The sequence below is a fragment of a genome, unplaced genomic scaffold, assembly GCF_019419815.1.
Source record: "Pyrus x bretschneideri cultivar Hongxiangsu unplaced genomic scaffold, Pyrus_bretschneideri_v1 Contig5, whole genome shotgun sequence".
NCBI lineage: Eukaryota > Viridiplantae > Streptophyta > Magnoliopsida > Rosales > Rosaceae > Pyrus > Pyrus x bretschneideri.
Genome location: NW_025999787.1, coordinates 10,212,669 through 10,239,382, shown reverse-complemented (window position 1 = coordinate 10,239,382; position 26,714 = coordinate 10,212,669). Strand labels below are relative to the sequence as shown.

The 26,714-nt window shown below is 37.0% G+C and overlaps 3 protein-coding genes and 1 long non-coding RNA gene across 7 annotated transcripts; 2 read left to right on the top strand and 2 right to left on the bottom strand.

Moving 5' to 3' along the window:
• Positions 1-93: 93 nt before the first annotated feature.
• On the bottom strand, positions 94-13,626 carry LOC103967601 (proteasome activator subunit 4). The gene is made up of 35 exons (XM_048568959.1): positions 13,451-13,626; positions 13,089-13,191; positions 12,879-12,991; positions 12,282-12,404; positions 11,816-11,917; positions 11,567-11,732; positions 11,191-11,307; positions 11,022-11,089; positions 10,804-10,905; positions 10,501-10,717; positions 9,886-10,119; positions 9,673-9,800; positions 9,469-9,586; positions 9,159-9,377; positions 8,927-9,082; positions 8,743-8,819; positions 8,428-8,636; positions 8,002-8,218; positions 7,826-7,905; positions 7,628-7,745; positions 7,372-7,542; positions 6,047-6,215; positions 5,933-5,976; positions 5,786-5,828; positions 5,546-5,691; positions 5,215-5,309; positions 4,204-5,099; positions 3,334-3,615; positions 3,148-3,243; positions 2,207-2,385; positions 1,773-1,854; positions 1,367-1,491; positions 775-867; positions 313-466; positions 94-226 (listed from the first exon to the last, which is right to left on the bottom strand). The coding sequence occupies exons 1-35, from the start codon at positions 13,609-13,611 to the stop codon at positions 185-187; spliced, it is 5,445 nt and encodes a 1,814-aa protein (XP_048424916.1). The 5' UTR covers positions 13,612-13,626; the 3' UTR covers positions 94-184.
• A 2,186-nt stretch (positions 13,627-15,812) lies between these two features.
• LOC125470200 lies at positions 15,813-17,288 on the top strand. The gene is made up of 2 exons (XR_007252440.1): positions 15,813-16,290; positions 16,386-17,288. It is a non-coding gene; the product is annotated as an uncharacterized LOC125470200 (long non-coding RNA).
• On the bottom strand, positions 17,230-20,386 carry LOC103967585 (THO complex subunit 3). Its single transcript, XM_009380855.3, has 11 exons — positions 20,201-20,386; positions 19,975-20,070; positions 19,732-19,861; positions 19,553-19,644; positions 19,341-19,409; positions 18,729-18,786; positions 18,542-18,641; positions 18,245-18,331; positions 18,023-18,101; positions 17,729-17,861; positions 17,230-17,640 (listed from the first exon to the last, which is right to left on the bottom strand). Exons 1-11 carry the CDS (start codon positions 20,273-20,275, stop codon positions 17,603-17,605), a joined length of 957 nt encoding a protein of 318 aa, XP_009379130.1. The 5' UTR covers positions 20,276-20,386; the 3' UTR covers positions 17,230-17,602.
• A 2,759-nt stretch (positions 20,387-23,145) lies between these two features.
• LOC103967586 lies at positions 23,146-25,841 on the top strand. Of its 4 annotated transcripts, none has more exons than XM_048568931.1 (3): positions 23,170-23,489; positions 23,892-24,111; positions 25,261-25,841. In XM_048568931.1, exons 1-3 carry the CDS (start codon positions 23,438-23,440, stop codon positions 25,376-25,378), a joined length of 390 nt encoding a protein of 129 aa, XP_048424888.1. In that variant the 5' UTR covers positions 23,170-23,437; the 3' UTR covers positions 25,379-25,841. The 4 variants fall into 4 exon arrangements, 2 of the variants coding, with proteins under 2 accessions (XP_048424888.1, XP_048424889.1); XM_048568932.1 differs by having other exon boundaries at positions 23,171-23,489; positions 23,955-24,111; XR_007252472.1 differs by having other exon boundaries at positions 23,146-23,489; positions 23,710-25,611.
• Positions 25,842-26,714: the final 873 nt, after the last annotated feature.

The window sequence follows — 26,714 nt, the reverse complement described above, 5'->3', positions numbered from 1 at the left end:
GGTCTCTAGGGAAGAGACTAAACTAAATTTCGTTGGCAGTGATTAACAATGATAATGCAAGGCTTATTAATATAAAATTATGGTAAAAAAAAATTATAAAAAAAAAATTACAGTTTACTGCTAGCTTTCAACCAATTTGTTGTACAACTATGTCGTTTCTCTTTCCTACGAATTACATGGTGAATCATGCGAAATACGACGATGAAGACGACGTATCAGCCAGAACCTGCACATATCAATTGAAGAAGTTTGAGAACCAGAACTAAGGAATAAATATTTGAACGTACGGGTTAGAGTGGCCAGCACACGCACCTCAAGTTGCTCTTCGGTAAATGAATCTTTCTGAATATTCCATGTGTCAGCATGAGTACGTCGAAACTCTGCAACTGCTTTTGTAACCGTAGATTTCACCGGCGATGGCTCTCCACTAAAACGAGCAAGTAACGTAACGTGCTCGGGCAACCAACTGAGAAAACAATGGGAAATGGAAATGCAATGAGATAGACATTCAAACATTCATATCCCGAGATAATTAAGATGAAAGAAGTTATGGAATAAACAGTTGAGCAAATGGAGTGTTAACTTCCTCAACTACAACAGTCCACTGAAAAAATTTGAGCTTGTCATACTTGAGCAGAAAGAAAGGGGTCGGTGTTCTTAAATTCATTTGAGCTTGTCATACTTAACACTGCTAAAACCCAAACTATAAGTGCGATTGTTTGAGTAACCGTGAATAAATTACAAGATCAGTTGCCTGTATTGGATATGACGTACCTGGGCATATCATACGGGGCTGACAACACGGAAGCTACCAAAGCAAGTACAGCACCGTGAATAGAAGCTATGGACTGGCTTGAGCTCAAAGTTCTGCATTCATAAACAATGAAAGTATATGAGTTTAGGATTAAATTATTGAAATCATGTAGGAGATGCTTAGTTGCGATTGTAGACATAAATACACATAAAACTGCCTCATGTATGTAGGACAGCGTGCATTATGCACGTTTATGAATGAATACATGTAGTATTGTATACTAAAAATATGATGTTAACATTGGACTTCAAAAGAGCTTCTAACATGCTATTTGCACTTCAAAAGTAGCTTCTTAGACTCCTCATGTAATAAGTGTGCAGGAATGTGGGAAGCTGCTTTGCAGTGCAAACAACATTTCCTTGTCTAAATCTTTTTCTACCCATAAAGACGTTGAGTTTCCATAAAAACAACAAAAACTTGATGTGAGACTAGCAAATTCTAAGAATGAACAAGTGAATGTGGAACATGGATAAACGATACAGTATATGAATCCTTTTAAAGAAAGGGCATTGTATAACTAAAAACAAGAGTCTTTAAAAGCAAGGGGAATACCTCCGCTTTCTCTTCCTCTGAAGAATAGTAGCTTCGGTATAAGCTTTATCGCGAAAGGCTTTGGCAAGATCTTCATCCCCACCCTTCATTAGGCCCGCCAAAACTGCAGCAGCATGCTCTCTTACCTGAGACATAAATTATAAGTTAAAAATACAAAATCTACCCAATGTCGAAATAATCTAATACCTAAAAGAGTCGGAGACTCTCGAAAATCAGTGCATCAACGTTTAATGACCATCCTTAAGAAACACCTAAATTCAGTTTTCCTCTGCTTTCCAGGTCAGAAGCTTTAAAGTATGTGAGCGTATAGATCTATGTTCTATATATAAATAAAAATGTTCAATGAAAGGAAACATTAAGTCATCAAATAATGAAAAATGTTTATTATCTTGAACTAGAAACTTGCCTCAACTTGGTTGTCTAAAAGTAGATTTTCAACGGTTCTCCAAATTTGCTGCTTCTCCACATTTGAGAGAACGAAATTGTGCCTGTTGTTTGAGAAAATACAAATAATAATAAACTTTCTTAGTCTACATGCTAGAATCAACACCATATGTTATATCTTATCAAGAAAACTGGAAACTTCAAGGTACAAACAGAGAAAAGGATGGCTCAAAAGCCTTTATCTTTTAGTAAACACTGACCAGAATACTTCAATAAAAGCCAATTATGAAAATCCGATGCTCTTTGATGGTGAACACACAATATGTGTGAACATCAAATACGTATTTAGTTTGTCTTTGGAATTCCTAACAAAATCATATAGGCATAGGACAAGGGATACAGACTGAAACCAGAGGCTCGTAACAGAATAAAAAAGATGCAAAATATCTATCATACCTATACATAAAAGTTCGCAGATATGTAAGTGTTGCAGATCTAATTCGCCAGTTAGAGTCATTGGCAGAAGAAAGGATCACAGATACAGCCTCCTGGAGATGAGGTCCACAGAAAATTCTCCACTTCAGCAATTCAAAAGCTGCTTTTGCTAAGGTTGACAGATCTTTACTTGAAGTTTCCTTTGGGAAAAGAAAAACACCAAAATCATTACTCAGATACAAAGATAATTTCTAGCGCCATTACATTACGATAGAACCATCTGGTAGATTGTCACAAATTACAATATCAAACCCATCCAAGTAAATGAAATGTACAGTAAGAGAATCATAGTGGCTATCCAGGGATGTATTAACAGAGCCAGGGTACTGATATGAAATGTAGAACCAACAATAGATCATGTTAGATGAGCTAATTAACAGATAGCTCCGCTCAAAACATCAATTTCTAAATTCCACATTAAAAAAATACTACAACTGGTTCTATGAAACTTAAAGTGAACTTACGCTGCTAAGCAGCCAATCTCTTTAACTAAGATATTTTATTGTTGTCATTACCAATTTGCTTAACTTCAGAGAGCTGATTGTTTGTAATTGCAGATTAATTTAAGGGCACAACATTAGGGCCAATTTTGAGGAAAACTTTATGTACTGGTGTTCTATGTAAACCACTGCCTTGTACTGGACACAGACATTTCCTCTTGTATTCTTTTTTTTTTCTTTCAACAAAGTTCTTTCATCTTATCCCAAACCCCCAATTCTGAAGGAAAAGATTCCATAATGCCACATGTAAATGATGATAAACTATCCCCTATTAGTCACTCAAAATTAACCCAAGTACTCATGCACAAAGAAGAGTAAAGTACAGTGAACTTCATAATGATAATTGACCTCAAAAGCAAACTAGTAAACACCACCGAAAGCGACAACTTCAATTTCACGTACCTGTAAGGATATTACAGGAGAAAGAAGTCCCGCAATAACATCTAGAAGATATGAAATTCGCCCAGACTTCAAAGATGAGATGATAAAATGGAAAAGCTTCACAAAATATGACAATGTACAAATCGATCAGTCCAAAACTTTATAAGAATAAAAAAATACTACTAAGATAATGTAAACAAATAGTACCGTCTCCATCCACTTGATATCATCCTGTGAATCACTATTTGAATTCCCATTCTCAGAACTAGTATTTGTTACGGTCTCCAAACTGTCAGACTGGGAAGTATTCTGAATATTCATCAGCACTTCAGAAGCTCTCTCTTTCAGAAACTGAACCCAACTTTTCCCATCAAATTTGTAGGCAACATCTCTTTTTTCCCCCTCATGTGAATGCTCATGATTAAATGACTCATAAAGCTGGATGTTAGAGCACAATACTGAAAGAGTAACACCTAAAGCTTCTCTTACCTGTCCCACAGAAAAGATTCGTCAAAACTTATATTTAAAATGAATGACAAGGTTTGAAATCCCAATGAAAATGCATAACAGGGATAGAGGAAGACAATAAAGGTTGTTTCTTTCTTTCAAATAATGATGTTAAATTACGAGATAAAAAACAAAAGAAATTAGGACAATAACGACACACATGAGAGATCTTTTTGCAATAGTTTAGGTCAATAAGTAACATGGTATTTAATAACCTCCTACAGAGATCACTAATCCTCATCACAATGTCAGAATCTCTTCCACTCATGTATCTAATTGGACAAGACGAGAGTATGATTCATTTATAAACAGAAGTCACGGGATATTGCCATTCTAAAACAAATGATTGATTAAAAGTAAAAACTTGTTAATCAATCTTTCAAAGTATCACAATCCTCTGATTTTTTTTTTTTTTTTTTTATAATGAGAAAATATCTGATGACAACCTAGCCAATAATTTCTTATGAGAAAAGTACTGTTAAGTGCTCTGCTAATATCTATTTTATCCTGTTGATTATTCTCGAGCAAATTCAAATGGTAAAAGGCATGTACAGAGCGAAAAAGGCTTACCTGGGCAGATGAATGGCACATGCTACCAAGCAGCTCCTCCAGAAGTCTATAATGGAGCTGTACTTCAGTGAATGGCATTGTCTGTGGAGATAATTCTATAAGTGCAGCCGAAAGAAAAGCATAGCGCTTGGCAACTACAGTAGTGGTTACAGTTCCAGTTAAAGGTGTGGCCAAACAATCCAGTACTGGTTGCCTCAAAACAGGAACTCTCGTTCCATGCTTCCCTTTCCCAGTAACAGCGTAACGTATACAGGCTGCCCACTCAGGTATTGACTCTACTGACTGTGATAAGATAATATTCTGCAACTGGGCCAAAATCCAAGTGTCCCATGCCACTAAAATACCGTCAACATCAGAATGCAATATTCCAGCCAATGCTTCAGCAGCAACACACTGCTTAGACCTCTCCTTGGCATTTACAAACTCCTCTAATGAGCTTTTCAGTGCCAATAGAACAGGCATGCCACATTCCTGTATTAGCCGCTTGAAAATTCTTGCAAAGTTTGAATAAAATGTGTCACTTCCTAATAAAGAGATCCAAGTAGGAGTGCGTGGCCATGAAGCGGTGAAATCAAAATAAAATCGGGTGATTGATTTGTCTGCTAGGCTCTGAAAGGATCCATGATTTCCTCTAGAAGATGCGCTTTCAGCATCAGTAACAATATGAACATGAGAAAGACTGTTCAAGGTCTCATTGAAAAAACCATCTTCCTGAAATATTTGCGTTAATTCTCCTTCAAGGGATGACTTTCTACTTCCTTGCAAATTCCCAGAGGGAAGAGTCTGTTCCCCAGCAGACAGTTTATAAGGTGATTCTTTTAACAGTGTATTTAAAGCTGAAATTGCAAGTATCCTTGTCTGAGGAAGCTGACTTTTTAAATTCTTTAAGAAGTGACCTGGAAAGACAAAAATAAGCAATTTAGAATTTCACTAAAAAGGTAACCTGACAAACAAGATTAGTGCAAAAAAGAAAAGGGTCGGCCCCTGAGTCCAACAAAATCATGAACCCGCCTGCAGTTTCACTCAAAATTTTTGAGGAGGAAGTTGGATCATTCCTAGATGACATAGCCAACAAGAGTAGAACCCTATTAGCCATCAGATTGTACCTGAAAAAATACAAAGAAAAAGATTTTAACAATTAACGTTATGGATTTCAATGCATACGCATTTAAAGCTTCTAGATATGTAGTTCGCTTCAAATAGAAATCTTCAGGAAACACCAACCAGTCAAGTATAGTTTCTCAGTTTTAGTGTTCAAGGGACGCACCAGAAAGTTCAAAGATTAAGGTGAAAATCAAAGATGTTTTTCAAACCTAAAAGGTACAAAATATTTAGTTATTACCTCCAATGCAAGCCAGTAGATTCAAAACTCATAGAAGTGATCTGAGAAACCAAATCTGCAAAATCTGGTGCTTCTGTATTATTGCCTGATGCCCTGAAAATGCTTCTAGATACTCCAGCAAAGTGGATGTTGTATTTGACAAAAAGCTGCTAGCAAAAAAATTATTTTGTTTATGACAAGCACAAAGACTATTTCAGACAACATGAAAATCACATGACATAGCTTTATCTCAACTTTTACCTCATTGATTGCTTTCTGGGTTTTCAGTGATTCATGATGAGAGCTACAAGAGGGAGAAATATCAGAAATAAGTCTATAACTTCAAGATTAGCAATGCCAAACCAAACTCACAACAGATATTGCTACATGTCTGAAAATTAGCATTACCTTGAAAGAATTCCAAGAATACAAGAAGAGAACGCCTTTGGGTCCTGGAATGACAAACATATCAGAAAATCTCATTTGCAAAATCAGTTGGAGCAATTTGTGTTGAATGACTACCATTGTCAAATGCTTGAGAACCGTCTGCGTGGCAAGGACTGCACATGAACCTAGCACCGCATATTCTGGTGACTTGGGATTCCGTAAATTCTCTGTTAGAGAAAGGACGCACTTTGAAATCATAGATGGCCATCTCTTTATCATCTTTAAAAGAGATTTTCCAGCAAGTCTTGGACACCATGTAAAAAATTTAAGTAAGATATGGTGTCACAGAATTGTAACATTGGAAACGACTAAGAATCATTGAAAAAATATCAGTGCCATAAAGAATCAAGGAACAAGAGGTAATATTTACTAGTTTGAATAAGTGGTAAAACTAAAACAAGATAACAATGAAGCAAAAGCAAAGGGAATACTTATCTCCACTTGCAAAGAAACCAAAGACAAAAGTTGACTAGTTGGGAAAACAACGTACTAGTAGAAGACATAGAAATATGGGAAACAAGATCTTCAAAAAAAAAAAAAAAAAAAAAATCTACGGTAATCTACCACCAAAACTTCTTAAAACATGAGAGCACCAATCAAAGTGCCTCTTTCTCATTCAATGTTTTAAAAGATGCACCCCGAGGCAAGCCTAGACGGCTTTGGAGGCGGGGCAAGAGTGATAACGCCTCTGCCCAGTGGGAGTGGGCGAAAACTCGCCTAGGTGACTGAGGCATGCCTAAAGGCAGTTGGCGGGCATTCCCAGATCCATCCGCAACCCAAAATCGAAGTCAAATGCTCTGTTTTCAGGCTCTGCATCTGGGTTTAGGGTTGCAGAGTGTGCAGCATCTTCACGAGGAAGACGACCGCAAAGAAGAGGGATTTTTTTTTTTTTCTTTGAAGACTTGGTCCAAAACGACGTCGTTTTGGCCAAGTCTTTAATTTTTTTTAAATGACTTGGCCCAAAACAACATCATTTTGGCCAAGTCTTTCTATTTTATTTTTAAAACCCCAAGAGTCCCTGTTTCCTCTGTTTTTCTCAGCAGTCCCCTATTATTTAAGGTCCCGTAAGGCTTCGCCTCACGCCTAGGCCGGGCTATCCCTCGGACACCTCGCCCACGCCTCATGCTTTTAATACATTGTTCTCATTAGAGTGTCTTCTGACACATCATTCAGGTGCCGTGGGTTGTGCACAGTGTCAACATGTGATCACATCAATTTCATTCTATTTTTGGACTTGTTGCTTGTATAAGTAAATGCTGATTCGATATCAGACACAGATGCAGACATAGTAGGCTCCATTTTGTTAAACTGTATATGGATAACCTGATGTGCATTTTGAGTGAACAATATATTTGCTACTGCTTCATTATAAAGTAAGGTCATGAAGATTAGAGACTCACAAACGAACAGTTGCATAGCTATGCAATGAGAGATTTAGAAGATTATCCACCAAAAGATTCACATGGTCTGGTGGTCCGAAATTCCCATTAGTACGATATATATGATAAGATGATTGTGATGATCTCCAAGTACTGTGCATGAATGCCTTGTCAATGAGTGCCCACCGCGGCCTGGCACAGAATAACATTATCAAGGTTCAAATTCTAGGATAGATATGATTATTCAATGTGACAAAAAGGAGATTCATTTTCTAACCTTCTCTTCCCCTTAGACTGAGCTGAAACTATAAAGTTTACTGAAGGTTCTACAATGGCAGCAGATTCTAGTTTCCATGCCTGCCTGTGATTTGACCACTCATCATATTCCGAACTTCCTGCATATAAGGTAAAGAAATTGATGATGAGAAAGAGCATAGGGGGTCAGGATGAGTAGTCTAGAGTCAATGTCCATTACCATAGTTTCCTAAAGCATCCATAATACGAATAATGAGTATCAATAGAATGCTATCATCTGATTTTTTCTCCAGTATGTATCTGCACAATGCACAAAGATAAAAAAGGATTGAGGTAAATCAATCTGCACAGAAGAAATGGCAAACATCCACAGGAACATTCCAATGTAGACATTACTTGCAGGCTGCATGTATAATGTCAGCAGCTTTTTCCCGCAATTTAGTGGTACCAACAGTTGAACCTGTTGCTCCAGCTATTAGAAAAGCAGCATGATTTGGATGTTCAACAGTCCCATTCCTTGAGGACGGGGTGAAGTCAGGCAAGCAAGACAAAACACCTTGCAATGAAGAATCTATACGCAGAAGAGTCACTTTCAAGTGATCTTTCTCATCTCCTGGGTTGAAAATAGCATGTATATTAGACAGTATAACTTCACTTCCACACATGAAAAGGCACTCACATACAAGTATATGCGCATGTCATACATGGTTGCATATCAGTTTGATTACTACATTATTTGATACACTGGATCTCGCTCCTGATAACAATATCTCCCTTCACCACTATATCTTCCCAGGGAATAATACCATAAAAACAAATTACCTGGATCAGAGTGGAGTTTAGTTTCACATATTCTCGAAAGATCATCCAAAGCCATCCGAAAATGAAAGTCCAAGAGTTCATTTGCAAATTCAACTTCTTCGACACTTGGGATATGCCACTTGGGGGTCGCCAATGGTTTATCATTTGAGTAATCTTTGGTGCTGATCCACTCCTCTAATGCAGCAGCATTTGGATGATGCAAAACACACCTAGGAAAAGAAAAAAAAAATTATTTTGTTCCCTTGGCAAACTGATTTAAAATGTATAATGTATATTCACAGACAAATATGTAGCTAGTAAGAAAAATTAACATACTTGTACTGATCAATAGGATAATAAAGAACCAGGCTTCCAAGGAGAGATCGAAGAAGATGATCACCAGCTCCATTGACCTGTCAAAAAAATCATTCAGATCGTCAGAGAGCATCACATTTTGAGACAAATGTAAAGGAGGAAACTGCTGATCATGAGGGAACAATAGCCATCATAGTTACACGACCTTCCAAGATGGGGACTCAAAAGCAGAAAGTATAGCCTCTTTGAAGTGATCCTTGTAGCGCAGAAGTGCAGGACCTCCATAACTTATGGCAACTGATACTACTTTTAATTGATAGTCAATTGCTGTTTCAAGAGCTGGAGAAATTGTTGGCTTAACCTGGAATGAAAATAATTTAAGTTCATAATAAAACCCTAGAAGCATATAGCTTAAACCATTCACAACAAAAAAGTACCTTAGTTGACGCTGAAGTGTCACATATTCCTCTACCTCCAAATCCTGTAGCTGGTGTTCCTTCCAAAGAAGAAATAACAGACAATAAAACTGGCTTGACAAGTTGAGTAACCGCTTCTTCTGGGTTGGAATGAACGCATGCACAACAAAGCAGTCCAACCTCTGAAATTGCCCCAGGAAGAATATTTGTCTTCACAAACTTGGAGATCTTCTTCAAAGCCTGCCAGTGATTTGAGGAAGAGTTTACAATTATGTCGTGATGAAAAGTTTAACCATTGAAACACATTGATTATTATGTCAAAACTACAAACCTGATTATAGAGAGGTTGTGAAAGTCTCCCGAGCAAGATTTCAAGCATGCAATAGTAGTAAGGACCATCCTCAACTAGAAAAGTTCCTGACGCTGCTGATGAATGTAGGCCTTCATTCCTGCAGCAGCAGTAACCAATTACTGACTATAAATAAGTAATAAACTATACAAGTGAAGCAACAGAGAACTGAATGTCATTACTTACGTAACACTGCTTGGTTCCAGGTGTAAGAGTAAGGAAAATAGACGACACAAGAACTCATCTAACCATTCAGAAAACCGAATCATTGGCATGACTGATAGCTCATCAATATTATCATCCAATGAAGACATCTGTGAACGTAAGTGAATTAGTAAGATTGTATAAGCATAACCTACAGGTATATTGTCAATGTTAGTTAAGGGGTTGTGTGCTTACATTGGAAAATATAGAGCCAATTAATTGCATTGTTGCTAAGGTTTTAGGAGGATCATTGGCATCCATACCAAGTAATGCGTTGGATAGTGAAACCATCAAAAGCTCGATGAACTCATCACCATTACCAGGATCAACTGATTTTACTGCAGAATCTGATAGGGATGTGAGGAACAATGAACGCCCAACAAATGCTACCGACGTTACTGCAATCTGCAACTGGTGGGTGGCAGTCATCTGACTAGACAAAAAAGTCGGTAAAGGAGAAGTTAATTCAATGAAAGAACACCATTTACAGGAGCACACATATCCTATTATCCTATCAAGTGCATGCACTTATAGAAAATAACACTAAGTTTTGTAAAGCTCTATGTTGAGTAGAAGCCTTCATAAAGGACAATCAAAAAAACATTTTCTAGAAATAGTTTTCCTAACATTCACCACACAGAAGAAAATAAATTCCATAGAAAGTTCTTTCCAATAAACTTTTCCAGCAGAAATATTCCCTAAAATTCTATTCTCCATCTGAAGTCTGAACCAACAGAATCTACGGTAAGCCACATATTGTCTGTATTCAGTAGTTCTAGAATAAAGACCAAAAAAATCAATATGACTGACCGTCTCCAAGGCCATTTGGAAGCGAGATGCGACAAAAGGAAGGACGAGAGTAGGCTCCACATAAGACAAAATTGAAGTTGCAGCAGCAACTGTTTCAGAAAGATGTTCATTCTTGCTATATTGACCACGATCAATTAACTTGAGCACCACCTTGACAAAGAACTTCCTTTCTGATCTTCCTAGGTACTGTTCATCCCGTCTATCTTTATCAATGTTCCTGTAATAGAGTAATTTAGTGGAAAGAGGACAAAATAGGCCCAAGCATATAAAGCAAATATCCATATCATGTAGACAGATTCTTACAGTTGTTCATGCTGTAAGCGTTTCTGGAATGTAATTACCAAATAGAGCAAAAAACGTTCTAATGCATAAGTCCAGCGACCACCATTAGAAGGATGGTAATACCTACAAAAATGAATACCGGTAAAAACTCGATAATAGATCCCCAGAACAAGCGACATGCTGTTAAACAATATAACAGAGAAAAAGAGAATTAAAATTGAGTATTTGAGTATACAAACTGTTCTAAGAGGTTGACCAATTTTTCAAAATGCTGCTGTGCTGAGCTACCAGGCCTTAGCAAATTGACCTGCAATTTCAGTCATAATATATCTCATTCTACTATCAAGGAAGCTTATATAGGGACAAATTCATTTAATGCAAAATGTTGTGTATGGCATATAAACTCACAATGGACTTTGCGATGGCCCTTGCTGGGGTAACTGTTTTATTGGAGAACAAGAATCTTGTGTTTCTTGGAACATCCACAGAGAAAGGATATGACCCACCTCCATTTGCCACAGGAACCTTAAAATAAAAGATGAACCATTTAAACTTATAATATATTCAATACACTTTTTAACAAGTTTATCTTTACAAGCCAAGTCACAGTATAATTATCAATAATAGTATAGCAGAGATCAGTACAGATTTGATTGTACTTCGATTATGACAAGCTTTGGAAAGTAGCAAATTATGTTCAGCGGCATGATTCAAACATCAAGGAAAATGCAAGCAACCTAACTCAATACAAATTCAAGCTTCCTTGAAGGGCTTATTCACTCACCTCAAACATATTTAAGTATCTAGTGAAAAGTGTGGGCAAGTAACATTCCCAATCAATCAACTTGTAGTTCTTTACAACACGAGCTATAACAGCTGCCCATTGACTGTTCCAAAATTGGCAATTCGGTATCGAGTCCCAAAGGCGGAAAAACTCTTTAATCCAATCGCTGCAATACAAGAATACAAGGTGACTTGCCACAACAAATCATTTTGAAAACCATAAAGAACATGAGATATATGTGCTCCTTACTGCGAGAAGAAGTCCTGGTTGTCCAAGTTTGTAGGAAGAAACAGTCTAACAAACCCGGATCCCTCAAAGGATGAATTATGCCAGGGATTTTCCAATAAAGATCTGCACAATTTGTTTCATTAAACAAATAGAAACAACAATGAGGGAGTGAGTGGAACAATTAAGAGTTCAACTGTAATCACCTATCTTGTAGTGTATTAAACGTGAATGTGCAGGCATGTGTGTATCTATCTATGTAAATGAAAACATAAAAAAAATTTTAAAAAACAAAAACAAAAACTGAAAAAAAAATTGATGCAAAAGTGACTTGGACCATGTGGAACAGTATTTTAATCCTTTTGACCTGATGAAATATCAATAGTGTGTCAAACATCCTAGAGTTGGATGGAGGCTAAAACCCAGAAATGGCATCATGCATCCCAGTCCAACTAACAAATTCAAGGCAAAAGGGCCACAAAGTACTTACCTAAACTCAGACCATATCTCAAAGGCAGATCCTGGTGGGAAGAACTTCCGGCAGGACCGAACAAGAGAAGTAGTAGCCTCAAAATGCCGTTGTCTCAATCTCCAGCCTTCTGGACCTGTATTCCTGTAACATGTATCAATATATGAAGTTCCTCAAAAGTTGTCTATGCGTAAAATGCTATACCAATTTAATGGAGGAGTTGGTTGCATCACATAAAGGTAGTACTCAAGCGAAATATTTCAAAAGAGACAATAACAAGAACTATACAGCATTATTAAAGCCAGATGTCAGGTTATACACTGCATACAATTAAGCACTTGAAGTTTGATTGGTTATCATCTTCCTTCATCCTTCCTTGAAGTCATTGGCTTCAGTATTTAAGAACACCTTTTTTTTCAAAACCACAGTTTGATTGCATTCACAATGAATCATGAACGTATGTACATAAATTTGTCCTGTTTACAAAATATACAGTCTTATCTTAATATTTTCTACTGGCATCTATAATAAAATCCTTATGAATTAAGAACAAGCAATAAATTAATAAAACTATGTATGAAAAAGGCAGTATATTTGAAGGTGAATGTATAAGCTCACCTAGTGAAATGTGTATGGATCAATGTATCGTACAAAGGCCGCCATTTTAATTTCAAAGACAACTTCTTTCGATGCTTATTGAGTAGTTTGACTAGGATGTTTCCCCATCTAACCTAATCAATACATATAGAACCCACATTTAAGAATAACGACGACAAGCATGTCAACGAATAATGAATTTAAGTAAAAATCAGCTATACAAAGTAATACCTGGGCATAAAGCTTATTTTGCGATACATAAAACAATTCCAATCCAAATTCAACAAGGGCAGTTACATCTTCCAAGGATACTTCACTTTTCGCCTTGACGAAACTGCATAACAAATTATACATCCAACTTGGCAACTTCAATATGATTTAAGTACAGTAACACTAACACATTCATTGCTTACAAAGCTCGAGTATATTATTGAAATGATGAACATAAGTAATTCGGATTTTCAAATTTAACAAAAAACCAATTTAAATAAGCAGAATTTAAAGCAAACCCAACAGCAAAACAAGAAAATAGTTCCGAAAAACCATAAATTTAACGAAAATATACAGAAAGAGAGTAAATTGAGGGAACTCACAGGTCGATAACAGAAACCCATTTGAGAGTAGCATAGACGGATTCTGGGTCGTCGGGTTTGTACGAGTTCTTGACGGAGGAGACAACCCAGAAGAAGGACTCCTTCTCTTTCTTCGACTCCTCGGCCACCGGTGGCGGCAGCCATGCATTGTAGAGATGCATACTTTTGCAGGATTTGCTCTGCGATTGGTGATCCGAATGAGAAAGGGAAATGAATTTGGGAGAGCAAAAGCTGTTAGAGTGTGTAGGGATTTATAGTGAGAGCATTTGAAGACTTTGGGTTTTCAGCCTTTCTTTCTGAACAAGAAAGTCGGGAAATTGAGAGATAGCTGAGGGAGACGGATTGGGATTTTCTTTCTGCCCTGTGGGAAGACTGGCTACCGGGGAGGGTGTTTTTGTTCACTTTTTTATTGACTTTGTGCTTGGTAATTCATGTTCATTTTTTAACCATCAAAGATTCAAAATGAATAAATCAAATTAAAACAACAGTACGAAAAATGCGTTAAAATGCTTTGTTTGATAAACACATCAATATTTTAATTTAACTTTTGAAAAGAGATTTATGTGTTCTAAAAAGAGAACCTAAATCTTAAATGGAATATTACAATGAAATATTTTCCATTAAAAGTTATTAAATTACTTAACATTCCAACTATAAATACAGTATAGAGTATTGATTTTTTTTTTGAAATAATTCTATTTGGGATATTATATTACTCAATTTTCGACTTAATATAGTATAGTACAGAATATTGAATTTGACTCTGAGACACTCTATGACCCAATTTTGGTCATTGGGAATATTGAAAGGGCTTTTTTTTTTCTTTTTTTTTTCTTTTTTTTTTGAGGAAAAGAGATTTCTTTATTACAGGACCATAGCATACTATATCTCTTTGAAAACTTTCGATCTTAGCTCATTTTTTTTCAGTTTTTTACGGATCACTCAACGGATTACCAATAACGAAACTCGAACTTAGATTTTGATCTAACGAAAATAACAATCCAGTCGAGCCTTCCAAACTTAACCAACTCTCGTTGGCTATATCAAACAATTAATTTCAATCCAAACGATTAGGGCTTAGGGATTTTGTATAGTTTAAAAGAAGTGATATTGATTGTACAAAAGTCATCTCACATATGCTTTTCTCCACAAGTTTTTATCTTTTTGTTTTTTTATGCAATTTTTTTGGAATACTTATGCCGCTCAACAATTGGGTTGTACCGTGGTAGTCTGCATTCTTAATGTATAAACTATTGTTGAATGAGTGTGATTTGTTTTATTGACCGACTACATGGATTTTGGGGCACTTTTTGCGGGAAAATGATTATCCGCCTTCCCACTTCCGATGCCCTTCCGTACTCTCCTGTTTGTGTGGTCACAGTTAAGTCACGTTAACATTTTATATTACTATTCATTTTTGTCTTATTATCTCTATAAAAAAACAATATAAAATATTAACGTGGCTTAACCGTGATCACACAAAAAAGAAGAGCATAGAAATGCATCGAAAATGGGAGGGCAGACAATCTTGTCTCTTTTTGCGTGTTATGTATTGACCGACTACATTACAAGACAAAACAAAGAAAAGAGTATTTCAGTGGCCAAATTGCGTGCCACGATCAAGGCAATAAGGTCTTGTAATGCAATTTTGCACGTACCCTCCACTTATTTAAAAGTTAAATATGTACAATTTTTTAGATATTAATTTCTCAAATGGTTCATTCGTATAACTTGGAAAAGAATCATCGCTGTATCCTTTTCTTGAGGATTCTAAGAATCCTATGATTGTGACCGTTCATTATATATCGTGTGGTCAGTTTTCGTTAGGTACTATTCATATTTAATTTTAAAATTTAAATTTTGAAATGATTTTTGACCGCACGATGTACGTTGAACAGTCACGATCACAGAATCCCTAAGATCACTAAGAAAAGGATCCAGCGAGGATCCTTTTCCATATAACTTAGGGGGGGTATTTGGTAACATTGGAGTACAGAAAAGCAACTTGGCACCAACCTTAAGATTAGACCCAAAACTAATTACAATGACATTCTAGAATTTATATAGCTGACTTCATTTAATAGGATAAGACTTCTTTTTAGTTGTTGGAGTATGGAAAAGTGACTTGATAAATTGGATTTTGATCCAATGGAATCATAGGGGGATTCGATGGACATCCTAGCTTGATGTTTTGGTCACACCAATCGCAATTTTGGTTGTTGAAAACTTGCAATTTTGTTTATGCAATTGTTATTACAAGCGATATTGAAGAAGCGCGGATTCGAACAAGAAATTTCAAAAACAAAAGGTGATCACTTTTAACTAATTGAGACACAATCACTTCACTTGTTTTAGGCAATTAAGAACAAATTTTACTCCACCGTAATCATGTGTCGTTTGTCGGCCACGAAAACAGACAAGCAACATAGTAGGAACCGATGTTTCGCCGTAGAGAATTAGTCTAAGTTGTATTGTATTCGATCTATTGAGCTTTATTCTCTTACGAGTCGGTTTTTAGGGGCAAGTTCTGACTTCCGATCATTGCCTCGTATAATATTAGAGCAAGTGCTTCCAATATTTGACCCAAACTACTATCTAAGCCCATCGGTTTACAAATCGGAAGACCACCAAGTCTGTAAAAAATGGTGGATACCAAGCGTTCTGTCGCTCTCGACCTCTTTTGTGTTTGTGTTTTTGGTGCAGGTGAATCTTTGGAGGTACTGGAAGGTGTGGAACCAGTTGCAGAGGGACAAGAGCGTGAACCGAGCACTCACTAGGTGTATTCAAGAGCTGAGGATGAAGGGGGCGAGCTTCGATTTGTCGAAGGAGCAGCAAAGCGGGTAGAGGATGAAGAGCTCGAGCGTTGAGATCAAATGGAAGCCACTGACTTGGTGCTCTCAGTATCTGATTACCATCTGCCTTGTTTGCTTTGCAGGTTTGGTGTTTCCTGTTTCGAAATTCATGCTCTGTGGATTATGAAGATGCTTGGAAAAGTTTGCTGAAGCTGAGAATGGTAGCATTCAAGATGTAGCAGAAGCTGGAAGGGAAAGACAGGAGGCAGAAAGCAATCCTTCAAACCAGCCAACCAGCGGAGCTGAACACAGCTGACTTCAGCCGGGTTCTCCATCAATCTCCGGGCCATTGCTCAACTCTTTCCGTCAAGCAGTCACCGGTGATCTGATCAGAGTCTTCATTCAATGCGAGTCACGGTGATCTGATCGAAGTCTCCATCCAATGCTTGGGAAGCCTGCAGAAAACAATCCTTCAAACCAGCCAACCAGCGGAGCTGAACACAGCTGACTTCAGCCAGGTTCTTCCATCAATCTCCTGGCCATTGCTCAACTATTTCCGTCAACCAGTCACTGGTGATCTGATTGGAGTCTTCATTCAACGGTGATCTGATTGAAGTCTTCATTCAACTTTTAAGAAGCCTTTAGTATCAGATAATCTGTCATGGTAATCCAAATGTTTTGCTGCTGCTGAATCATCCTTTTCTTCAATGTCCAAAAGGAGAAGGGGGGATGAAGCATCTTTGGTCCGCTTACTAGCCAGACACATTCGAACAACCAAATTATACTCTCTTTTCATGTTCTGATCATTCGAGATGATAAGCGGAAACAGACATTTTATCTCCTACACTACCTTTGAAGCCTGCATTCACTCAAACAACGAAATTATATGTGTAGGGTTCGCAAAAATCTAATACTTCCAGCCAGATCAAGGGCACACTGCTAAAGCTCTCCTCTCTTTGTACATGTGATTATATATCATAATTCATCCAATGAAATTGTTCTTGTTTATACAGAAATACAATTGTGTCATACAGTCATACTACAAACACCTTTTATCGAAAATAAAATTATCAATACTCTCAATAGAAATCAACATCACGCGATACTTGTTTTCAACAATATGAAGGTTTCAAATAAATAGTACAAGCCAAACAGAAAAATGGGGCAAAAACCTGCTCAGCCTCGTGTTGAGAATAAATAGTACAAACAGAATTGGACAGTCATACCAGTGGCTGCACTTCGTCTTGAAAATAGAACTATCAGCATACTCGTTTTTTGAACATAATGTAAGTTCAGAACCACAACAGTCGCGTAACATGCACAACTGCCCCAATTACAGGCCAAAAGAGAAGCGCATAATTTAGGTTGCACTTTTGAAGCCAAATATCCTAAAAACACCTGCAACAAATTAAGGAAACCAAACACACATCAGTTAAATTTGTCTTGTGTATATGAATGAGCTTAGTGGGAGAAGAAACGGCAAGACCTTCATCAGTTTGATATTTGTTCTTGTCATCTCCAGCATATGCAAGTAGATTGGATTTGGGATTCCACTCAACGCTGTTCATGGCTGCCCTACATGGAATCTGATGTACTGTCCGCCCGGTTTGAACATTTGACTGTTTTAGACAGCAGCAAATCATCATTATTACTATTTTTTAACAAAGTCACTGTACAGGTGATGAATAGGCGGTAGTCCTTGTAACAAGACATCCTCCCATAGGGAGAACGTACTTGAAAAGATAAAAGCTAGGAGTGGTAAGCCACATAAAGCACTTACTATGTCAATGAATAAGTCTTCACTGGCAGACGCAAGATACTCTCCAGTGTGGTTGAAGCTTATTGTCCTCACAGGTGATCTGAAAAAGGTACAAAAGGAGGTCATTCAAGTTTTACGGTTCCGGAATGCTGATGATAAAAGTCTACCCAACAAACTAGTTGTTCAATAACTGCAGAATTTAAAGTAATAATTAATTTAGAGGCAATACAGGGTAGAACTTACTCAAGTTTTGGAAATGTTTTCACACACAGCATCTCTGAGATATCCCACAGGCTGACCAAGGAATCAGCACTCCCAACAGCAAAATATCTGTCATGGGACAAGAGCATTAGAAAGAGTATAAGGCAGCAGTAAAAGAAGGTCTTCATGTGATATCGCAAGAGCATATTTTCAATCGATGATGGTGGAGTTAGATAGGTAGTACCAACTAATGTAGGAAAATAATAGCCCACATGACATCAAAAGGCATTTTTTTTCTTTCTTAAACAAATTAAAAAATAATAGATCTTTTTAGCAAACCTTCCAAGTGGGTCAATGGCAATGCAATAACAACCAGCTGTATGAGCCATGAGAGTGTCGACCGGTTTAAGAGATGGGTATGCTAGTACTTCAACCGTACCTGAGCAAAAGAATATATAATAAAATATCCATTCCGAACTTCAACGTATAGAAAGAAAAGAGATTACTTGCAGAAAGTTATTCTCACCGTTTCCAGTTGTCAAGAAGAAAATTTCACTTGTTGTGCTCCAAGCAATTTCATTAACCTGGAAAAGCAGAAGACTGCCCAATAAGTATTTGAGGTGCAGAGACAGATGCTAAAAACAGGATTTGATGGTATCCCTTGTACTAGGATGAAGCAACATGCCGAATGATCTACAGATAAGTTACACATGTTTCCACAACTATGAAGCAATCATACTACTTACGTTAGTGGCTCTACTTGCAAAAATCATTGAAAACATAATCATGTGGACACAGAACAGTAGATTCAAAGCACTGATGGTCAATGAAAAAGAACGAATTTGTGTTGATTATTTCATAAATTTTACGCCTTCAACACCAGCATGAAAAGAGAGGAGATATGAACATTAAATATGCGGACTAATAGATCTTGACATCTGTGTTCTACAAGCATATGCTATTAAGGTCAGTTTCTAAGATTATATTTGAAGATCATAAGGAAATTGAATGACTTCTCAAGGTTAGGCATCAAGGTTTTTCCAATTGCCTCATGCTGATGAGACATTAATAGTCTAAGCATTATACGGAACATGCAATACAAGAGGGAATAAAAAAACGTGTCCCTTTTGATAATTACCTCATAATTGAACTTTCGTTTGTGAATTGGCTTAAACTTCCGAACATCCAAAATTGTTAGTTCATCATCCTACATTTGAACGAGGAGCGAAAAAACAGCAATACATAGCTATTAGCTACTGATACCACCACTCAGAATTCCACAAAATGAAGTTACTGAACCAGCAACTGTACATACTCGTGGAATAGAGGTTCAGAACAAGTAAACATTACCCTATTACCAACGGCGATGTGTGTCCCATCAGGTTTATAGGTGATATTGATGTTCTCCCCGCTAAGTTCTGCTAGCTGTGCACATTTTCCACCTGAAGCACCCACATAGGGATAACATCAAATTCCCATCTTTGTACCTAAAAACATAAAAATCAAAACTTGAAATAGCAATGACTTACTCCGAGCGTCCCAAAGACGAACCGTCTTGTCCCCAGAGGCAGTGGCAATCAAATCAGCATGCTTGGGGTCCCAACACAGCTGATCCACACTATCTGTGTGCCCCTTCAATTCAATATCTTTAGCCTTACCCTGCAACATATATAAACAGATATATAAATATATATTAACATATAAACAACTCAGAAAAAACAGTTAATTTATTGGAAATATGAATAAATTAACTGGAAAGAGCTGAGCTTTACATGTCCATGGGGCTCAATGTGCCAAACCCTAGCGGTTTGATCAACAGAACCCGACGCGAGCTTCGTCCCCGTGCAGTTCCAAGCCACAGAATGCACCTTTACCACAACGAAACGAACAAATTTAGCAAATTGAAAACAGAGAGCAAGAGGTTTTAGGGTTTTGTGGAGATTGCAACTGGATAACGAAATTTGGAGAGAGAGAGAGAGAGAGAGAGAGAGGGGGGACCTTCTTCTTGTGGCCCTGGTACTCTCTGCTACTCAGATTCTTAAAGGGTATTGTGGGTTCCTCCGTTTCTGCCATTGTTGGTGAGCTGCAAGGTCAAAATGTTTACTTCCGTTGTTACGAGTAGCGGGAAGAGAAGTCAGTCCTAACCGATTGCGTTTTCTCATGTTGGCTGAAGCCCAAGTATGGATTTTAGCCCAAAATGTGGAGGAATAGGTAGGCTCTCTTGTAATTGATTTACTGATGGTAGATAATTATTACGGAATATTTGTCGTTTTGCCTCTTGAACTTGTATAAAACTGTTAATTTTCATCCTAAATTTTAATTTTAACCGATAACTCTCTTGAATTTTTATAATTATCAAATTTCCTCCTTTAACTTTAATTTTAGCCGATTACCCCACTGAACTTTTATAGATAGCCAATTTCTCTCCTTTCCCAGTGTTTAGATTTTAAAAAATTTCATCCAATTTTCCATCTATCTTGATCATAGAAACAACTATATGAGAGAAAAAAGAATGAAAAATTGAACGAAAGTTTTTAAAATCTAACGACAAGGGGGGAATTGGCTATTTATAAAATTTTAGGGGGTAATCGGCTAAAATTAAAGTTCAAGGGAGTAATCGGCTAAAATTAAAGTTAAGGGGGAAATTGGCAACTCTATATAAGTTCAGGGGGCAAATCAACAAATACCTCAACTATTATTGGTACTAGTATATGCCCACATACAAAATGTGTGTGAAGTGTTTTATTTTTGTTTTTTAAATTGAAGGAGATAGGAAGAGAGTAAGGGAGAACGTGGGAGTGGAAAGATAGGGAGATAAGTTTTTTTTTTTTAATTTTTTAAAATTAGAGATGTTAAAATCACCTGTAGGTGATGCTTAAACAAAAAAACAACAAAATTTTATTTTATGAAATTACGTTACTATCCTTAACTTTTTTGTTGTGATAGATGACTAAATAATCTTTTCATCCTCTTTTGCTTGTCAAATAGTGTTTTATTAATATGTAGTTTAGATTAACGAAGGATTCATTTTGAAGAAGTTGAACTAATTAAAAATATAGAAAGAAGCCAACAAACTTATAAGCTAATACAAAATCTCTCATTTTCATGATGTGAAATTCAATCTCAAGTCTCAACACGTTCACGTCATTTTTACTTGGGGGTTGCTAGCGGCCATTATGTTGGTTTTTTTTCCTTTTTAAAAAGAGGAATAACTGGTGGCAAGCTACGGTTATCCACTCTTTTCGAGCCCGGAGGAGGCTATGGGGAATTTCATTCTACCCGTGACCACGATCAAGCAGACTCACCAGTTCGGAGCATCAAACTCGAAAGCTCCCACATTTTTTTTTTGTTTATCGAGGATTCGCAGTCTACATCCTTACCATTGGGCCACTTGTTATGGTTACTATGTTGGCTTGTTGAATACCATAAATTGATGGGGCCTTTGTTAATGCGGATTGGCACCAAATAGAAAGTGGATACAATTTTTATGGCACTACGTGACGTTCTGTATTAATAAAACAAGGATATGTGAAAAAGGCGACACATATTTTTATATTATTGTTACAGAACATCACGTGACAGTAAATCAATAATGTGCAAGCCCGTGAGTTAGTAGAGAGGACAAGTTATAAAGATATTTTTGGTAGTGAGGTAGCAAAAGATTGTTGGGTTTGAGAAGCTATTTTTCTCTTCTTTCTTAAAGCAAGTTCAATCACCTCTTAAAGACAATAATTGTCCAGGCAATTTTTTTTTTTTTTTTGTCAAACGAAATATTTTGTTAGATTAATATTAGACTAGCCACTGACGGGATTCGAACCCACGCCATCATGCAATAGCTCAACTCTTTTCCATCATTGTTGTCACATCCTGTCCTAGGCCCCCACCACATCTCGGGTTCGACTCCACCGTATCACGATATTGCCCGCTTTGGACCCCGACCACGCCCTCACGGTTTTGTTTCTAGGAACTCACACGAGAACTTCCCAGTGGATCACCCATCCTGGGATTGCTCTCACGCGAAATCGCTTAACTTCAAAGTTTCGATGGAACCCGAAGCCAGTGAGTTCCCAAAAGGCCTCGTGCCTTGTGCTTGGTAGAGATAGGAATATACATATAAGACTTACAAGAATCACTCCCTTGGGCGATGTGGGATGTAACAACCCACCCCCCTTAAGGGCCCGACATCCTCGTCGACACACCCTGACCAGGGATTGGCTCTGATACCAAATTGTCACATCTCGCCCCGAGCCCCCACCACATCCTAGGCTCGACTCCACCGTAACACAATATTGTCCACTCTGGGCCCCGACCACACCCTCACAGTTTTGTTTCTGGGAACTCAGATGAGAACTTCTCAGGAGGTCATCTATCCTAAGATTGCTCTCGCGCGAACTTGCTTAACTTCGGAGTTCCAATGGAACCCGAAGTTAGTGAGTTCCCAAAAGGCCTCGTGCTAGGTAGAGATGAGAATATACATATAAGGCTTACATGATCCACTCCCCTTACGATGTGGGATGTAACAATTGTGGTAAAGGGCAATTGGGAAATATACAATTATTGCCTAAATAAATAGTAATTAATCGAGTGCATCTCCACCCCGTAAACAAATTGCCTGGATAATTAGCATAAATTATATATTTTTTAAATAATAAGAAGATAATATTATGTTTAATTTTGAATAGAATTTTTAACCACTCCCGTCACACCACATGTTTTTATTCGAAATTACAATTTTTTGTATATAAAAATTTTATTAGATTTTACCCAATCTTGTAATGACACATGTCATGATCCTGCAAGCTAGAATTTTGTTAATAGATTTTCGATAAATTTTTTACAAACCAAGTCACGCCACGTGTAGCTATCCGTTCTTAATTCTTATGAATAAATTTTCAACAAATCACGCCATACCACATGATATTATCTGCAACCTATTCCTTTCATTTTCTTTCTCCATATAAACCCCACCTCAACTTGAAGCTCACACACCAAATTTAAAGTCTTTCCCAAACCTAATTTATAACATCCTACCAACCATAAAATAGCTCTAGCTTTTCTGCCTTCTCCGCAGCCCTTAATTCTTCCTGTCCTCCTCATAGTTTTTCTTCTCCTCCCTTAATTGCTCTTCTCCGCCGTCTTCCCCCCTTGAATTCTTCTCCCAAGCAATTGTGGCCAGAGACGAAGCAACAGGAAACCAATGAGATATATGATGATGATATGCTTTCCCTTTAGCCAATGATTTACCCCATCCCCGATTCCCGATCCCTCATCCTCAATCCATCTGTTGGTATTTATTTTTAGATCCAAATCCAATCAAATTTCAATCCAAAGAGATGATAATTTTCTATTTGAAAACGAATGTAATTTGAACATTTTTGCTTCTCAGTTTTTCAAATTCTTTCCTTTTTTCGTTAATCTATGTTAGGAAAGTGTAATCTACACACCAATTTTTACCTTTCACACTCTTACTAATTTTTTACCGTTGATTTTCTTCATTTCATTTTCAGTCCTACTCTCCTAAGGTCTTCAATTTGACAACCTACGAGGATTAGATTTTGTGACTATTTGGTCATCACAGATCGTCAAAATGAATAGCAAGACTCATACCCTTTTATGTTATTCAAATGTTAATGCTTTTTGCTTCTTAATTTTCTATTTATTATTTGTTTAAATTTTTGTTTAACATCAGCTGCAGGTTTTTTTTTATGCAAGGATCTAAGAAGGCTTATATTTACAATTTTTTATATGCCAGGATCTAAGAAGGCTTATATTTACAAAAATGAAAAAGAAAAGAAGGCTTATATTTGGAGTAACATTGTTAAATCTGAAACGACATCAACAACCCTTTTGCTTTTTGGAATGGAAGGGGTAGGAAAGAAAAAAACGTCAGCGTCATCAAGGGGACACCGGTGAGTATTATTTACTGATATTTTGTTATTGTTGTGGCCTGTATTTAGTAAAGAGGTGCGGCAAAGAGAAGAGAAAGATTGAAGAATAGATTTGAGGAATTGTGTGTTAATTCCCTAGTCATAAGGAGAAGAGAAACTTGATCTTCAAGTAATACAAAGTATATTAGGAAAGATCTTCTAGATCTCAAAGGATTCTTACTTTATCTCTACTTAAGATTTACACAATCACATATTGATAAGAACATATGTCACAACAGTTATTTATGATTTCGTAAATTTTCATATAATTCTTAGTAGTGGTGCATGAGGTTTAATGTACTAGATGATAAGTGTTGGGTTTCTACCTATGCGCTCTGGTTTGAAATTCCTCCTAAATTATTATTAATAATTCCGGACTACCCCTCTCTAATAATAATAAAAAAATGATTACTGTTTAACAATACAAAAATAAAAGTATTTTCTTCTTTTGTTCATTTGTTAATTTTATGTCCACTTAAAATGTGATGTGCGAGTGAGATGTCTTAGGTTCGATTCTTGTCAAAAGCAAATTTGAACCATATTATTGTTAGTCCATTGTAAGACTAAGTCCATCTCCTCCCTTTTAGTGTGGATAATATCGTTTGTTCAAAAAAAAAAAATGTGACATGTCGTAGTCACTTAGTACTAAAGTCTAGTGGTATTCCTCCCCACTTGTAAGTGAGAGGTCTTAGGTTCGGTTCTCGCCAAAGGTGAATTTGAACCATGTTATTATGGTTAGCCCAGTATGAGGCTTAACCTACTTCTCTACTCTAGTGTAGATAATATCATGTGTTTAAAAAAAAAAAAGTAACGTGTTGTTGCACAAGTAACATAATTATTTTATTTCATTGGACACGACATTGCTCAACTTTTATTAAAATTATTGTAAAACACGGATATGCATTACAATAATTTAGGAGGAGTTTCAAACCGGGACTTTTATTAAAATTATTGTGATAAAAGTTGAGCAATGTTGTGTCCAATATGAGTACGAGTGGCATTTTTTGTGTGACTTTTACCAACCAATTTGTATTTGTGTACATATGGAGACGAATTATATTGAAGGGAATCATGGTTTATACATGATATTATTAAGTCTGATTGGGTGGACAACAAAATGGATTTTTGCAGGACACTAGCAGAGAATATGTTGTGGACTGGACGCCTATTATGGGTCCCATCAACAACCAGGAGGTTAGTCCTCATTGTTTGGCTATATTCATATGCGTCGAGGCACTGCATGCTTTAGAGACATGGAGACAAATTGTGCTCTCTTCGCAAAATGAGACGTCTTCGAGTTCACAACGATCGAGTATACTCCCAAGTCTTTCGAACTCACGAAGGCTAATGGTGTTATCCTCGAGAAGGATTGGCCATATAAAGGAAACAAGAGAAGACAAGATTCATTTGTGAAATTGGCTTATAATACACATAACTTTTAGTTTAATACATAAATACTCACTTTAAAACTTTCTCATTTTAGCTTTTAGCGTACCGAACCGAGTATCTTCTTAGGTGGATATCACTATGAGGTTGGAGAGAATGCTAGACAAGCATCCGATTGTTGGCAGTGTAGCATCCCATCCCATATTCGACTCTTACACGAGAGTGAATTTTCAAAACACCATTGTGTCTGGGCTTGCTGCTGCAACTGCTTTATCTGTTAGACCCATGTATGATAAAACAGGGATGAAGAGCATTCTTTTCTTGTTGCTGATTTCCCTTAATCCTTTGGTTCAAAATTGTACCTTTTACTAGTTTTTAATGAATTGATTTTCGACCAAAAAAAGGTTTACAACTTGGCGTTGAATGGTTTCCTTATCTTTTTATTTACAAATTCAGTCACTAAATTGCCAAATGAGAGGGAGATGTTCTCTTGCATTCATTTCACACATTTGGTAATCCTTCATTGGATGGGAACTCACGTTTTGACCGCGTGCCAAACAAGCACTAATTGGCCAAGCGACTCCAAATGCTAATCAACAGGCTTTGTTTGGGTGCATCACCCTCACTTAAGTGGCTCTGAGTAGATATGCACCCTTCATATGTTCAATTGGTATTGTAATTTTCAGTTCATTTTTATATTAGTATCTCTTTAGAAAGAGAGATTCCTTCTTGAAATCATTTCACTATACCTAGTGTGGCTCGGCCAACTAGTGCTTGCCTACCCTGTGCTCAAAACTTGAGTTACTCATCCAATAAGGGGTTACCACGTGTGTGAAATGGTTGCAAATTTTGAGCACGTGGCGAATAACCACTAATTGGCCAAGTGATTCTCTTTAGGTCTAATGAAATGGTTTGAAGAGAGAATCTCTATTTCAAAGAGATACTAATATAAAAATGAATTGAAAATTACAATCCCAATTGAAAATGTAAAGGGTGCATGAATGCTCACCACAATTTAACTGATGGTGATGCTCCCAAAGCAAACCTTATTAATTACTGTTGGATGCTCAAATTTAACCTCTCTATTACACAAGAGTGCATTTTTGCTCACCACCATTTAGTATGGTGTATGCTCACTATCTTATTTATCACTGTTAGATGAGTTTGAATTTTGATATTTGTGTCTATTTACTACACGA

What these genes read in the sequence shown, in the direction of transcription:
- LOC103967586 (XM_048568931.1), top strand. Translation starts at nt 23,438, where the DNA reads ATGATTTACCCCATCCCCGATTCCCGATCCCTCATCCTCAATCCATCT. An exon ending in CATCCTCAATCCATCTGTTG is followed by an intron (nt 23,490 to 23,891) that starts GTATTTATTTTT and finishes GTTTAACATCAG; the next exon opens with CTGCAGGTTTTTTTTTATGC. An exon ending in GCGTCATCAAGGGGACACCG is followed by an intron (nt 24,112 to 25,260) that starts GTGAGTATTATT and finishes GGATTTTTGCAG; the next exon opens with GACACTAGCAGAGAATATGT.
- LOC103967601 (XM_048568959.1), bottom strand. Translation starts at nt 13,611, where the DNA reads ATGCATCTCTACAATGCATGGCTGCCGCCACCGGTGGCCGAGGAGTCG. An exon ending in TGGGTTTCTGTTATCGACCT is followed by an intron (nt 13,192 to 13,450) that starts GTGAGTTCCCTC and finishes TTTGTTATGCAG; the next exon opens with TTTCGTCAAGGCGAAAAGTG. An exon ending in TCCAAATGGCCTTGGAGACG is followed by an intron (nt 10,120 to 10,500) that starts GTCAGTCATATT and finishes TTGTCTAGTCAG; the next exon opens with ATGACTGCCACCCACCAGTT.
- LOC103967585 (XM_009380855.3), bottom strand. Translation starts at nt 20,275, where the DNA reads ATGGCAGAAACGGAGGAACCCACAATACCCTTTAAGAATCTGAGTAGC. An exon ending in AACGAAAGTTCAATTATGAG is followed by an intron (nt 18,787 to 19,340) that starts GTAATTATCAAA and finishes CTGCTTTTCCAG; the next exon opens with GTTAATGAAATTGCTTGGAG. An exon ending in AAAACATTTCCAAAACTTGA is followed by an intron (nt 18,102 to 18,244) that starts GTAAGTTCTACC and finishes TACCTTTTTCAG; the next exon opens with ATCACCTGTGAGGACAATAA.